Source organism: Mauremys reevesii, linkage group 1 (genome assembly GCF_016161935.1).
Source record: "Mauremys reevesii isolate NIE-2019 linkage group 1, ASM1616193v1, whole genome shotgun sequence".
Classification (NCBI taxonomy): Eukaryota; Metazoa; Chordata; order Testudines; family Geoemydidae; genus Mauremys; species Mauremys reevesii.
The window spans coordinates 195,819,085-195,834,936 of record NC_052623.1 but is presented as its reverse complement, the minus strand read 5'-3'; the positions used below and the strand labels follow the sequence as shown (position 1 = coordinate 195,834,936).

The following is a 15,852-nucleotide window of genomic DNA, read 5'->3' as shown; positions in this document are numbered from 1 at the left end:
AGTAATCTTCACAACATCCTGTTAGGGTAAAATTAAATGACATGCTTGGTCACACAGGAAGTCATTAATAGAATAGGACCCAGAATTCTTGCTTCCAGACACCATGTTCTAACCATTATACAATGTTCTCTTATTATCAACTTTATACAGTAACAAGAAAAAGGAATCAGTTCTTGATAACCCACACAAAACAGTGAAAATAAAAATTAAGTCCAAGATCAAATAATGCCAAATTTTTGTAATGTAACTGCATTCATTTGATTTGACTAATTAATTTGATCCCATGATTCTAAGGAACATGAAAAACGTGAAGAATTGGCAATTTAGAAATAGTTACAGATGTGAAGCTAAAAAGCTGCTTCTTAACAACTGAAACAAAGAAAATAGAACAAAAACATTCTTGAATAATGAAAGATAATAAAGGCAATAGATTTAACACCCAATTAACTTGGGAGTTGGCATAGTGGAAGTGAAAAAGGATTCATGAATCTACAGTTGCACTTGCTAGGATAAAATTACAAGAGCTATCTATCATAGTAACAATCTGGTGTCAGGAAGGAATTTGAATGCCTGGGCAGACAGGGGAGAGGGTATAGCTTTCCCTGGCGAATCCAACCTTTGCTGGTGGAGAGATGGGATACTGGACTAGAGAGAGACCATTAAATGGTTTGTTCCAGTGTTGTATTTCATAACCTATGCATTCCTATGATTCCAAATTAAGTCTTGACTTCTACGGGTATTTGGCAGTGAGGCTCACATTGAAGCTGCAGCACCAAAGCAGTTCTAATATTGTTGTAATCGGAATACTAACTATGAACGTCTGGTGTCACAAAACACCTCACAAGGAGAGTATTTCCCCAGTACAGTGGAGAAGGTAGCGAATTGAGATTCAGGAGGCCTGGATTCTGTTCTCCATTATGCTTCTGGTCTGCAGAAAGACTTTGGGCAAGTCTTAAAATTAATTAATTTTATTATGTATAAAATAATTTATACTCAAGGGTCACTTATCCACAGTCTCAAAACATTTACTAACATTCATTTAAGTCATAGAAATAGGGACTTTTAATGTAGCAACATGAAAGAGTTTCTTCTCTAGTTCACTAAGAATCCAGTCTCTGAAGTGTGTATGTAAAAATCATTAAAAAGTTTTAAATATTTCCTATGTTGATTTGTTTAAATTGAACATACTTGCCAGCCCTCAACAGAATTCCCTTGTTTAGTAATATGTTTGTAGGCGTACATGAATGCTTGCACTGGATTGGATTGGATTAGATGCTCCTGTGCTTTATGACTCCATGTTTACACCTCCATCTGTCTAAAGCCACATGCATGAAGGTAGATTGGAAAACACAAAATCCTGATGCCATTACTTATCTCCAGTTCTGAGAAACACCCCTTTGTCTTGCACTAGTTTCATTTATCCTGTTAAATGCTGCAATCTGCAATGGGTTGAGGGTATTGTAACTATAAAATATATGATCAGACTTGTGGGGAACAACTTTTACTCTTTAGGGGAAGCAAAGCAAAATAGCTTTGTTTTCTTGAAACTGCAAAATTATGACATGCTTCTCTTCTCCCTTATTCCACCACGCTGATTGGGGAAGGAGAGATTCCTCCCCCTCTCGCACACATGACTGTGTGTGGAGTTACACAATGGAGGGGAACTGCTCATGCTTATTACTGTTGGCGTGCTTTGGAATCTTGCAAATTGATGTTTGACTTGTGAACAGCTTATGCTTCCACATGGATTTAATAACCCTAACAAGGTAATCCTGTTGAGATCATAATCTCATTTACAGCTCTGATGCTGCAGCATGACAGGAAACATATTAGTCTTCAAGTGAGCACATGCACAAACACAAGAGATGCTTGTCTAATAAACAGATAGAGCGGAGGGAAAAAAATCAGACGAGGAGATTGTGTGGGAGTATTCGGGGGAGTGGCAGAGGAATTGCTGGATTTTCAGGGAGGGGAGAGATGGGAGGCAAGGGGATGTTGGCACCTGTAATATACTAGAATATTATGTAGTCTGGTGGAGTCAGTGTATGCTTCCTATATTTCAACAAGTGGACTGGAGCTGAGGGAGCTAGCATTGCTGGGCATCATCCCCGAGATTCAGACTGGCAGTAGGAGCAGGGCTATTTGGATGAAGCTTGCTCCTTCAATTCCTGCTCTAAGAGCAGGAATTCCTATCTCCTCCAGGGAAATGGCTAGTGGGTCAAGCCCAATTAACGGCTTGCAGCTTCTCTGCTGGGAGACTAGAAGGAGCCAGGGAGCAGAGAGGCTAGAACCACTTAGTTGTTTTCTTGGATGGGACTGCAGAGGAAGGATTGTGTCTGCAAAGCCCTAGCATATTGGCCAGGATGGAACTCCCTGGGGTGGATGTTGGAAATCTAGCTAAACCTGGAGTCTTGGCAGGCAGACGTCTATCCCCAGATCTGCCTAATGCTGCCTCTGACAAGGGACTCCAAGTCTAAGTACTATGTTCTTGGCCCCACCTCCCCTCAAAGTTACTGCTCCGATTAAGATCATCCTTCCTGCCCTTGCATGCTTCCCACTGCCATCAGGTCAGGACTTCTTCAGGGCTCCCAGCCTCTCTTCTCTTGTGTCATGCAAGCAGTAACTAGGGAGACATAATCCACAATGAGTTTTTCTTTCTTTCTTTCTTTCTTACTAGGTTTTTTTTTTCGTACCTGTTTATTAGACTTGTGAGGGGTGGAGCTTTATTTATGAGCATTATTTTGTGGTTAGGTGCATGATTTCCCTGCCAGATTCTGTCATGTCCATAATGCTGACACCCTGTGTCACAGGCACGTTACCATCTCTCCTGCAGAGATTGGGTGGGGCAGCAGGATGATGGCTCGGTTGTCAGGTGATTGACGATATGAGAAGGAATCTTTCATTTCTTAGTTACCTTCCTGCATTTTTACAAGGTCAGTAGTGACCTAAAGTCATTGCCAGTGAAAAGCCTGTTTGAAATGAGTTTGCTCTGAGTCCTGTTCCTGGAATAGAGGTATCCACAAATACAGAACAAAACAATATCATTACAACTGACACTACCTGCTACATGGTTGTCGGTGACAGCTGAAAGGCCAAGGACTAGCTCAGCATGGAGATAGTTCAGTCATCTGATGCCTGGAAATGATTCATTATGGTCCGAGCTAAGACTCATTGGCAGTGCATTGTGAGGATTTTCACCCAGCCACAGCCTGAGGTCTCTGTCCCATAGATTAACCAAGAGCTTTGGTGTCTTAGGTTGTTTCCCCACAGTCAAGTGTAATTTTAAGTAACTGTAGATATGATATCTACATGAGTTATGATAGTAAGGCAAGTGTTGCAGGGCGATGACTCACCGGTGCGGCACCTCCTGCTGGCCATCTCGGGAATTAGCTCTTTCCAGCCCGGAGTGCCTCTGCAGGCCAGTGTCTTGCCTGCCGCTGGCCCCACGTCTCTCCCAGACCCCAGTGCCCTTTGCCCGGGGTTCTGCCCACCACAGTACCCCCTCACTCTGGTCTCCCCTCCCAGGGGAACCCCCAACCCTCTATCCCCACCTTGCCTCAGTGGCTACTGCCAGTCACCATCTAGCCCCGCTCCCTGGGGCAGACTGCAGTCTGTAAACCATTCATCATCAGCAAGGGGGTTAGGACCTGCTGCCTGTGCCTATCTCTGGGCTGCACCTCTGCAGCTCAAGTACCTGTTTGGAGGCCTTTAACTAGGCCTGCAGCCTGGGGTTTTACTAGGCTGGAGCTCCCTCTGCCCTTCCCCAGCACTGCTCCACCCTAGGTACCCTTCTCAGCTCTCAGGCAGCCAGGCCCTTCTCTCTCAGAAGCTAGAGAGAGACTCCTCCCAGCCTCTGGCCCTCAGCCCCCTTAAAGGGCCAGCTGTGGCCTGATTGGGGCGTGGCCCCAGCTGTGGCTGCTTTCCCCAATCAGCGTAGGTTTTCCCCACCATAGCCCTCTCCAGGGCTGCTTTTAACCCTTTCAGGGCCGGAACGGGTAAGCACCCCACTACAGCAAGGAATAAATACAATATAAAAAGAGAATCTTGGTTCATTCTAGGGCTCAGTGCTGAATTCATCAACAAGCACAAGACCAGATTTAAACCCCTGTGCCACCACAGTGGAAGATCTATGGAAGTAGCTTGCTTGTTTCTTCGATGGACAGAGGAGTATGAACACAGGAGAGGATAATGGGACAGAGGAGTCTCCTTACTATGGCTATTTATTATTTATATTCTATTAGCATCATTCTGGGAACTGTACAAACATCTTAAGAGACAGTTGTAACCCTAAAAAAACTCCCAGATGTGAATAGATAAGACAAAGGAAGTGGTATTCCCATTTTACAGATGGGGGAAACTGAGACTTAAAGATGAAGTGGCTTGCCAAAGGTAACACAAGAAGTCCTGTGTCAGAGCCAAGAGTTGACCCCAAATCTCCTGAATACCAGTCCAGTGCCTTAACACTAGACCTTTGTGCCATACTGGACACATGAAATATTATTTTCAATGCTATAACATTAAAATGACTTTTTTTTATCTCTAGGATCACATGATTCTTTCAGCTACTGGGTTGATGAGAAATCTCCTGTGGGACCTGATCAAGCCACAGCAATCAAACGTTTGGCTAAAATTTCTTTGGTGAAAAAGCTGATGAAGAAATGGTCAGTGACTCAAAACCTGACCTTCAAAGAGCAGCTGGAAGGTGGGATCCGCTACTTTGATCTGCGCGTATCTTCCAAACCGGGAGAAGTGGGACAGGAAATCTACTTCATACATGGTTTGTTTGGCATCAAAGTATGGGATGGACTGATGGAGATAAACACCTTCCTCACAGAGCACCCCAAAGAAGCTATCTTCTTGGATTTCAATCACTTCTATGCCATGGAAGACGAGCACCACATATACCTGATTAACAGGATCCGGGAAGCATTTGGATCAAAACTTTGCACAATGGAATATGTAGAAAATGTGACCTTGCGATATCTTTGGGAGAAGAGTCAGCAGGTGGGGAAAGGACATGTAATGAGTCTAAGCCCAAAATGTTACAATTCAAATTATAAAGAGTGTCTGACTAGGGTTCCAAGCATATTATTATTATTTATTTTATTTTATTTTTTGTATTATGGTGGCATCTAGGGGTCAGAGCCCTATTATGCAGGAATTCACAAATATGCAACAAAGATACAAACTTGCATATGTAGTTGATCTTTTGTAAAGTGTTGGCTTGGTGTTTGTGAGGACACGTTGTCCTCCAGTAACTAGCCCACACAAAGAATAAAAACTTTAATTCTATAGATAGCTAATGCATAGTCTCTTATCTCATCTGTGTTTTAGAAGCAAACGGTCTGTGTTCTATCCATGTTAGTGCATGAGTGAGCTTTGGTTGGTGACTATGGTGTCAGTTGATTGCAGTTCACTAATGCTCAGTCTTGAAGCAAAAGACTCCCAGTGCTTCCATTTAATTCCAAAACTATAAAGTTATATGTGCTCAGTTATGCTTTGAGGAATTCCTCTGAGCAAGTCCTCTTCAGTCTGCTTCCAGGATTCTACCTGATTAAAGCAAAGAGCCCCTTGTCAATTCAGATAATGAAAGGTGTTCTGTTTTAGATATAGCTAGCTCTCAATAAATCATCTGACACTTTGAAACAAACAGATTGGGATGTAACACTTGGTATCCAGATTTGCTAGAGATGGATCCAGATCTGAACTCAAGATCCATTTTCTTTATAAACTTCTAAAATGTTCAGATCCAGATATAGAGGCAAACAGCGCACATCTGGCTTGAAACTCCCTGATGGGCTGAACTAGAACACTGAATCCCAACGTAATATTTAACTCTGGATCTGAAGACCTTTCCCAGATATTCACAGGACTCTCATAAACTGCTATTTCATATGACACCAGGAATACAACTCGTATCTCCGGTCCAGAAGGCACAGTGGAGGTTATAGCAGACAATGAGATTGTTTTTGGTGTTCCATCCAGTAAATGGCAGTGGAATGCCAGTATATGAGTCAGCCCAGTATATCACAGCAAGTTAATTTGAATTGAGTTACACAGTATTTTAGTTCCTGACTTGCCACCATCTTTTTCCTGAGATAAAAGTCATTCTGGCAATGCTGTCTAACAAATATTAAGAGTAAGATTAGAGTAATGTTGTTTAAGTAAAACATCTTGGAATGTGATTTCAGTTTCATACTGTAAATTCTCCTTTTTCTCTAGGGACACTTGAAATGCTATGCAGTCCTGAATTTGCAGCTAATCAAAATGATTTTCTCCTTTATGGTAACACTCCAGTGAATTAATTGTATTCAGTGTACTAGTTTAAAGACAGGAGGCCAGATTCTCACCAGATTATACACATGTGTACTCAGACTTCAATGGGACTGCATGGATATACGTAAATGCAAAATTTGGTTCCAAAACATCATGATTCGGTTTAATTTGCATCCTTTTCTATCTTTCTCTCCATTATTTAGGTTCTCATTTTCTACCACTACCCTCTGTATCAGGAATATCCCTTCCTGTGGCCAGGGAATAAAATGCCAGCACCTTGGGCAAACACAACGAACGTGCACAAGCTATTACAGTTCTTAGAGACCACACTTGGGGAGCGGGCTCAACATGGAACTTTTCATGTTTCTCAAGCTATTCTCACACCCAGGGTCAAAACTATTGCACGGCACCTAATCCGTGGCCTAAAAAATACGCTTGTTCACAGGTAAGGATTCGTCTTGGTTCCACAGCTCCTTGTTTGAAACTTTTACCTTGAAGTTACGATGAATAAGCAAGTAACTACCAGGCCTGTGCTTGAATTATTAACAAGAAGTAGCTGATCTTTCAGGATATATTGTTACTTATTTTTGATGACTGCAAGAATCTCACTCCCTGCAGTTAAGCTAAAACGTAAAATATCCCTTTATGTGTAAATATCCACAGAGAACATGTTGGTAGGGTTCAATTTAGGGTATTGATGAAATGTCAGATAAGGCTCAGCCATCTTTATTAGTCAAAGACAATACAGCACAACACAAAAGGGAAAGGGTTAATACTTTACCAATCCAATCTGGGAAGTAGATTCTCACAGCAATCTGCTCCAAAATTATGGACTTACTTCGCTCATATAATTCCCTTGTTTACAACAAAAGTAGGGTACACCCAGTTCTTACCTGTTTCTTATCTTATTTTGAACTTAGTTTTCAGGTCACAAAGACATCATGCCAACCATCCTTATTCCTCAGTACCAGCACCTCGTGCAACTTGTCAGGCCTTAACAAGAGATGCATCTTATCCCTAACAGCTCCTACACGTACCCAAGGACAGAGTTCATACACTCTACTATTTATTTTAGCACAATTTATTTTAGCATAAGTACAAAGGATGCTAGGAAAATGGTTCATGGTTTATATATCGAGCATAAGTGCAAGCCTTTTAGTCATGATATTGTCTGACAAAATGCAAGACCAAATTCATATTCTTTTGTGAGCAGAGAGCAATTTGAAATGGTGTCTAGAGAAAATAGGTACCCTCAATTCTTCTTGTGAGGAGGAAAAACAAGCTTATCTCTTACATGAAACCAGATTTCATTTTCTGTGGACTAAAATCTGCTCTGAGTTATATGCATACCAACCCCAGTGACTTCTATAACACTTACACACTCATAGGACAAGATATGGCTGTAAATGTGTCTTGCTTCTCCAGACCAAAAAAAAAAAAAAGAGAGAGAGAGATGAATAATAGGAGTTTTCTAATTGTGGCTACGTGGTTATCCATAAATAAGACAACTAATAAAGGGCCTGACCTTGAACATTGCTGCACCCTTGTAATTCATAATGACTTAAAGGGCAGGTGCAGGGCCCATCATTTCCCAGAATTGGACCCAAATGATTCTGCTGTGTGATATTAACATTGTGTAGCCTATATTCCAAATCACAGAGTGAATAGTGATCCTTTTTGCAGTTTCAGGCCTCGGATCTTACTCCTTAGCTCTACCCGTACCATATAATCAAAGCTTGGTAACATACAGACTGGCATCCAGTCCTGTGCATTTAGTAACAATGGTGCTAGCTGCTACTGTGAGTCTGATTGTCAAAATGACCATATCACCTACTGAACTGGATATAAAACAATGAAATGGGCAACACTGGAAACCAGTTAGCATGTGGCCTTTAATTTTCTGGAAAACTCATTGAATCTTCAGTCCCAAGTGAATAACAGCCCAATTCTAGATTTTCTTTGGAAAATCATTGTTTCTTCTAGTGGTATTTATTGTTTTTTTCCTACAATACACCCCCCCCATCAATTAAAATATGGAAAAAACAAGGTAAAAATTACTTAGAAAAGTTAGATGGCTTCAAGTCACCAGGGCCTGATGAAATACATCCGAGGAGCTAACTGAGGAGATATCTGAGCCATTAATGATTATCTTCAAAAATTCATGGAAGACAGGAGTGATTCCAGAGGACTGGAAGAGGCCAAATATTATGTCAATCTATAAAAAGGGGAACAATGATAACCTGGGGCATTACAGATCAGTCACCTTAACTTCAGTGCCCAGGAAAATAATGGAACAAATAAGCAAGCAAGCAAGCAAACACCTAGAAGATAATAAGGTGATAAGTAACAGCATGGATTTGTCAAGAATAAATAATATCAAATCAACCTAATAGCTTTCTTTAACGGGGTAACAAGCCTAAGGCCTGGTCTACCTTGGGCAGGGATCGATCGAAGTTACACAACTTCAGCTACATGTACTTAGCTCTACTTACTGCGGTATCTTCACTACTGCTGTCACTCACCCGTCGACTCTGCCTGTGCCTCTCGCCGAGCGAGTCGATGGGAGAGCACTCAGGGATCGATTTATCATGTCTCAACTAGACATGATAAATCGATCCCTACTAGATCGATCGCTGCCCGCTTATCTGGATGGTAGTGAAGACATACCCTTAGGGAGGAAGCAGAAGATGTGGTATATCTTGACTTTTGTAAGGATTTTGATACTGTCTCGCATGACCACCTCATAAACAAACTAGGGAAATACAACCTAGATGGAGCTACTATAAGGTGGGTGCATAACTGGTTGGAAAACCATACCCAGAAAGTAGTTATCAGTGGTTCACAGTCAACCTGGGTGGGCATATCAAGTGGGTTCACGCAGGGATCGGTCATGGGTCCAGTTCTGTTCAATAACTTCATAAATGATTTAGATCAGCGGTTCTCAAACGTCAGCAACCCGAGGACCCCCATTTTCATTTTAAAAAATTTGTGGACCCCCAAGCCCTTCTGCTTAGCCCCAGGCCCCACCCCCACTCTACCCCTTCCCCCCCAAGGCCCCACCCCGCCCCACCTCTTCCCACCCCCGCTCCACCCATGCCTCTCCTCTTCCCTGCCTCTTTCTACTCTCTCTGCTGAGCATCCCCCATCCCTGCTCCCCCTCTTCCCCAGCATCTCCTGTATGCCCCTGAACAGCTGTTCCCTGGCATGCAGGAGGTGCTGGGAGAGATGGGGAGGAGTTGATCAGCAGGATCAATGGACCCCCTGGTGTGCCCTTGCAGACCCCAGTTTGAGAAATGCTGATTTAGATAATGGCATAGAGAGTACACTTATGAAGTCTGGAGATGATACCGAGCTGGGTGGGATTGTAACTGCTTTGGAGGACAGGATTAACATTCAAAATGCTCTCGACAAACTGGAGAAATGGTCTGAAATAAATAGGGTGAAATTCAATAAGGACAAATGCAAAGTACTCCACCTGGGAAGGAAGAATCAATTGCACACATACAAAATGGGAAATGACTACTAGGAAGGAGTACTGTGGAAAGGGATCTGGGGGTCATAATGGATCACAAGCTCAATATAGTCAACAATGTAACATTGTTGCAAAAAAAGGTAAACATAATTCTGAGATGGATTAGCAGGAGTGTTGTAAGCAAGACACGGGAAGTAATTCTTCTGCTCTACTCCACACTGATACAGCCTTAACTGGAGTATTGTGCCCAGTTCTGGGTGCCACATTTCAGTAAAGAGGTGGACAAATTGCAGAAAGTCCAGAGAAGAGCAACAAAAATGATTAACGGTCTAGAAAACATGACCTATTGAAAAAAATTGAAAAAAATGGTTTTGTTCAGTCTGGAGAAGAGAAGACTGAGGGGGAACTTAGCAGTTTTCAAGTACATAAAAGGTTGTTAGAAAGAGGAGAGAGAAAAATTGTTCTAGTTAACCTCTGTGGATAGGACAATAAATTGCAGCAAGGGAGGTTTAGGTTGGACATTAGGAAAAAATTCCTAACTGTCAGGGTGGTTAAGCACTGGAATAAATTGCCCAGGGAGATTGTGGAATCACCATGATTATAGGTATTTAAGAATAGGTTAGACAAACACCTGTCAGGGATGGTCTAGATCAGGGGTGGGCAAACTTTTTGGCCTGAGGGCCACATCAGAGAATAGAAATTATATGGCAGGCCATGAATGCTCACAAAATTGGAGTTGCGGTGTGGGAGGGGTTGAGGGCTCTGGTTGGGGGTGTGGGCTCTGGATGAGTTTGGGGTGTAGGAGGGTGCTCTGGGCTGGTATTGAGGGATTTGGAGGGTGGGAGGGGGATAAGGAATGGAGCAGGGGTTTGGGAAGTGTCTCAGGGAGCAGGATCTGAGCCGCGCTTACCTCAAGCGGTTCCCGAAACCAGTGGCATGTCTCTTCTCCAGCTCCTACGCATGGAGCGGCCTGCTAGCACTGGAGCGGGGCCATGCGGGTGCTTCTGGGAGCTGTGTGGTGCAGCCCCCCAACGTGGTTCCCTAGCTGGAGCGCCAGAGCAGGGCAAGCCCCAGACCCCGCTCCCCAGCGGCAGCTTGCCGGACAGCTTAAAATGTAGTTTGCCCACCCCTGGTCTAGATAATACTTAGTCCTGCCTTGAGTGCAGGGGACTGAACTAGAAAACCTCTTGAGGCCCCTTTCAGCCCTACAATTCTGTGATTCTATTTTTTTTTTTAAATCCTCCTCAAAGGCCCAGAGGGTCGGAATCTAAATATCCACATAATAGAAATACTGAAGTTCCTATGGTTGAAGTTAGGATGTGGAGTTCCTGTGGCTTGCCTTTCCACAGAATTTAGTCTGACAGAATAATGTCTAAAGCTAAATAATGAAATAATGTTAGTATCTAAGTAATCTGATCCAAAGATTTTGAACTTCCTGTTTTCCAAGATTGCAATTTGTATTTTTTTAAAAAAGAACAGGAATACTTGTGGCACCTTAGAGACTAACAAATTGATTTGTTTTTTGTACATTAAACACTAGATGGTGCTAAAATGCTTTCTTTAAGAGTGTGTGTAGCGCTGTCAGACCCAGGATATTAGAGAGACAAGGTGGGTGAGGTAATATCTTTAAGATTAAGAAACAATTTTAAATTTGTATAGCTTTACTCCTGAAAACACAGGACACTTAAAAAACCAAGGTGGGTGAGGTGATATCTTTTCTTTGACCAACCTTTGTTGGTGAGAGCCTCAAGTTTTCAAACTTACACAGTGCTCTTCTTCAGGTCTGGGAAACTTACTCAGTGTCGCAAATACATACAAGGTGGAACATTTGAGAGCATAGTGATTGTCAGGTTTCACCCACATAGTTGCTACTGTGGCATTTAGTGCACTGGATGAGGTACACCACATGTTGTGATAGGTATGTGTAGGACCCATGGATCTTGAAAGGTGTGCTATCTCTTGAATGAACTCACACAGGAAAATGATAAAAGACAAAAACATTACATCACCTGTGAACACTTTTCACAAAAAGGATGAGCCTGGGAGCTTAAATTCATAACTTTTCTTGACACTAAAAATCATATTACAACAACCTATAACCCACTAACAACCCCCACCTAGCTGTTTCTTGTCCCTCCTTTTCCTCCCTATGACCAGAGCGGCGTTAACAAGCCACTTCACCTTGAGTGGTCCCTTGAGTGTTAAATACTTGGACTAAATGATCTGTTCCATCCTCTATTTAGCTGTGACACTTTGGGTAAGTTTCCCAGACCTGAAGAAGAGCTCTGGCTTGGTCTATACTAGACTTAAGCTGATATAACTATGTCCTTCGAGATGTGGAAATTCACACCCCTGAGCAACACAGTTATACAGATTGAACTCCTAGTGTAGACAGCACAATGTCAACGTGAGGGCTTCTCACAGTGACATAGCTGCCACCTCTCATGGAGGTGGAGTACCTGTGCTGATGGGAGAAAACCCCTCATCCTCATCATAGGTAGTGTCTTCGCTAAGGCTTTGTCTACACTGGCACTTTCATCATTAAAACTTTTGTCGCTGAGGGGTGTGAAAAAACACTCCCTGAATGATAAAAAGTTTTTAACAACTAAAAGTGCCGGTGCAGACTGGAGGTGGTGTGCACAGTGTAGACAACCTAAGTGATATGGCAGTGCAGCTGCATGTAGACAAGCCCTCTGTGTAAGCGCAAAAGCCTGTCTCTCTCACCAACAGAAGCTGGTCCAAGAAAAGATATCACCTCACTCATCTTTCTTTTTTAATAAAGGCATGTGTTTTAAGGAGTAAAGCGCTACACATTTAAAATTATTTCTTAATTTTAACTGAAGATACTTACTAGAGAGTTTTTTATTTGCATGGATACAATATGGTTCTTCTATAGTATATATTAAATGTGCAATATTATAAGAATGTGTCAAAACTCACATGACCATTCTCATTCTCACTACTCTTTTGCCCTTATCCCTTTCCTTTTGTTTACTGATGACTTCCTTTGTGGTTTATTATTACTTTTATTCTTGGGATTGCTAGCTCCAAGGGGCAGACAGCTTGCCTTTCTATCTGCTTGTAAAACAACAGGCACACTATAGGAGAAGTTACTTCTGTTTCTGGCTCCTGTGGAAACCCCATTGCTGTAGTGTTAAAGGAGCACAAAAACTTCTGCAAACCCTTGGTTCAAGTTCTTTTCATGAAATGACTGAAAAAAAATTCAGTTCTTAGTAATCCAAACCATTTCATCCATCCCTAATTACAATGATTTAAGTAATAACACAAGACCTAATTGCTATGAATTAAGCCTTCAGATCATTATATACTGAGACAAAACAAGAACAAAGAAACCGTTGCAGGACCTTAAATTCTGAGGTCCTAACTGTTCAGTGAAGTCAATAAGAATCCTATAGTATGTCTTGTAAGAGCAGCGGTTTCCACTGGTGACTTTGACCAATATTTCCCCCCCACACACACACACACCAAAAAAAATGGTTGTGCAGTGTGCTGTTTTCTGCCCCCCTTCTCCCCAGAGGTGGTTGCATTTTAAGGGTGCATCTATATTAGTGTAGATTTTGTGTGCTACTTTGGGGTTAAAGGATACTGTGCAAACATGCTGTTCATAGACAAACTGTTACATGTAGAGCAAAATCAAGGTGCTTCCATATCAGTGTGTTATATTGGTTAACATATTTATCCTTCTTTTTTCTTTAGGAACCTGCCTATGATTTTGAACTGGGTAAAGACACAGAAGCCAGGCATTATGGGTGTTAACATAATTACATCAGACTTTGTGGAGCTGGTTGACTTTGCTGCCACGGTTATTGCATTAAACGACCTCCTTTTAGAAGGGCACCAAGCTGTGACTAAATCCTGACTGTTCTGTCTCTCACTCTAAGATCAGCGCTCATCCACTGACAGATGAGGATTTGGAGTCTTTCATCCATGTCAACAGCTTTCAATGTAAATCTCAATTTAGGTGTTTTGGGTTTTGTTTTTTAACAAACAAAAACCTAGTTTCTGAGAAAAACGTGCTGAAAATCATTCACATCAGGATTTATCGCTGCATGGATCTGACCAGAACACTAAGCAGTGTCTGAGTGCTGCTGACTCTGTTATGCACACATCTGCTGCAGTACAGCAAGCTGTTGTCTGCCTGCCAATAGGAGGCCGACACTACAACAGATGTAACCAATTGGCAGCAGTGTTTCCCCTGGCAACTAGACTCCCTGTGGGTGTGCATCCTGTGTGTTATTGAACCCCAGTGTCAGGCTAAGAATTGGTGTTGATCCTCAGGAGCAGTTCTGCCAAACCAGCCAAAAGAGATCCTCTATCTGGCTACATAAGTCAGAGCTGTGCTGGTCTCTGCTAGCAGTTGCTATTGTATCTCTTATGTTGTACTGGAAGCTACCTCTGACTTTCTTAAAAAAAACCAGCATCCCCATTGTTCAGAGGGAAGCTTTTATACTGTGTGCAGTGGTTTAAATAGAGATGGGCCCGAGGTGTGGAGGTTGGATCTAAACTTATAACTCTCAGGGGCTTTTGACTCCAAGGTTTTGTTTTTGGTCTATCTCTTATTTTAAGGGACTTCCATTAAAGCAGGATGCACATGCACTTTACTTAAGTTGGGTGAGGGGGTGAAAATCAGCGGAATTTTCTTGAAAGGTTGTGGGTGGGGGGGAAGCTCTGCACAAAAGGCTGCTATGTGCACGTTAGTAACACAGCAGGCTTTGAGACACAATGTAGCAAACTATAGAGTGAAGTTTAGTGAAAACTTTGGTGGTTTCATTTGGGTGGACCTTACCCCCTACCCCAATTTCGATTCACTTGGTTTTTCATTCCCTAGGCTTCATTTGAAAACAAAAAAAAAACCTGTGAAAATTGTTACTTTTTTGTTTGGCATCTGGTCATTTTTCACATCATTTTGTGCCCAAAAACTTGAACCTACCCAGGTTTGCTCAAAACCCACCCTAAAGTCACTGTGAGGTTTGTAGCTTACTTGAGACTTTGAATCCCTGACCTGAGTTTCAGGTTTACTCTCTGGGAGGCAAATTGGGATGCAGGGAGTGGAGGGGTGGAAATAACTGGTAGAATTCTCCCAAGCTGCACCCTCTTCTGATCGCAGAATAAGATGCTGCTCACAGATTGTGCTGATCCTCACTACATGATCATACACTTTTTTTAATTGTTTGTTTTGATCGGCGGCAAAATGTTGACAATTTATATTTTAAAATTATGTTTCAGTATTGACACTCCATTAATGAATTAGGGGAAGCTAACAGATTTGAGAGGAGATGTCTCAAGCTCTCTGTTGAGTCAGGCAGACACCACTGGATAAATTTGCACTCAGTTCATAATGTAAAGGTCATCTTCTGAGCCAGGAGGGCTAGAGACATTTAAAAATGAAGGATTAGATTCTAGAGCAACAGGGAAATGTGTTGGATCACTGGCCCAATCTGTTAGTAATGAAAACTTTGCACAATTCAACTGAACATTGAGGGGTCTGTTAGCACACTTCATATTAAGAGTAACTACTTTCCATTGGCAGTAGACTAGAAACCCTAAGGTTTGGGCATTAAGTAGAGATGGGCAAAGCTTTCATTATGGCTACAGTAGTTCTATATTTATGCACAAAAACTTGCTTCTTTCAAGACAAATCCAGATAAATAAAACAGCTGGAGGGTTGGGTGATTCTGTGATAATACATCACAAAGTTTGTATCTTCATACTGTTGCACTGACGGGGCATGTTAATCTGCAGCAGTAGTTCTCAAAAGGAGTACACGTACCCCGGGGGGTATGCAGAGGTCTTCCAAGGGGTACATGGACTCATCTAGATATTTGCCTAGTTTTACAACTGGCTACATAAAAAGCACTAGCAATGTCAGTAGAAACTAAAATTTCATACAGACAATGACTTGTTCATACTGCTCTGTATACTATACACTGAAATGTAAATACAATATTTATATTCCAATTGATTTATTTTATAATTATATGCTGAAAATGAGAAAGCAAGCAATTCTTTAGTAATAGTGTGCTGTGACACTTCTGTATTTTTATGTCTGATTTTGTAAGCAAGGAGTTTTTAAGAGAGGTGTA

At 42.0% G+C, this 15,852-nt stretch overlaps 1 protein-coding gene across 1 annotated transcript in view; it reads left to right on the top strand.

The window, feature by feature from the left end:
• PLCXD2 (phosphatidylinositol specific phospholipase C X domain containing 2) overlaps window positions 1-14,395 on the top strand; it is a 35,627-nt gene extending 21,232 nt beyond the window's left edge. The window contains exons 2-4 of the mRNA XM_039494363.1: window positions 4,544-5,004; window positions 6,480-6,721; window positions 13,466-14,395. Coding sequence (XP_039350297.1) covers window positions 4,544-5,004; window positions 6,480-6,721; window positions 13,466-13,628 — 866 coding nt within the window. The 3' untranslated portion in view covers window positions 13,629-14,395. The remainder of the gene's footprint in view (window positions 1-4,543; window positions 5,005-6,479; window positions 6,722-13,465) is intronic.
• Window positions 14,396-15,852: the final 1,457 nt, after the last annotated feature.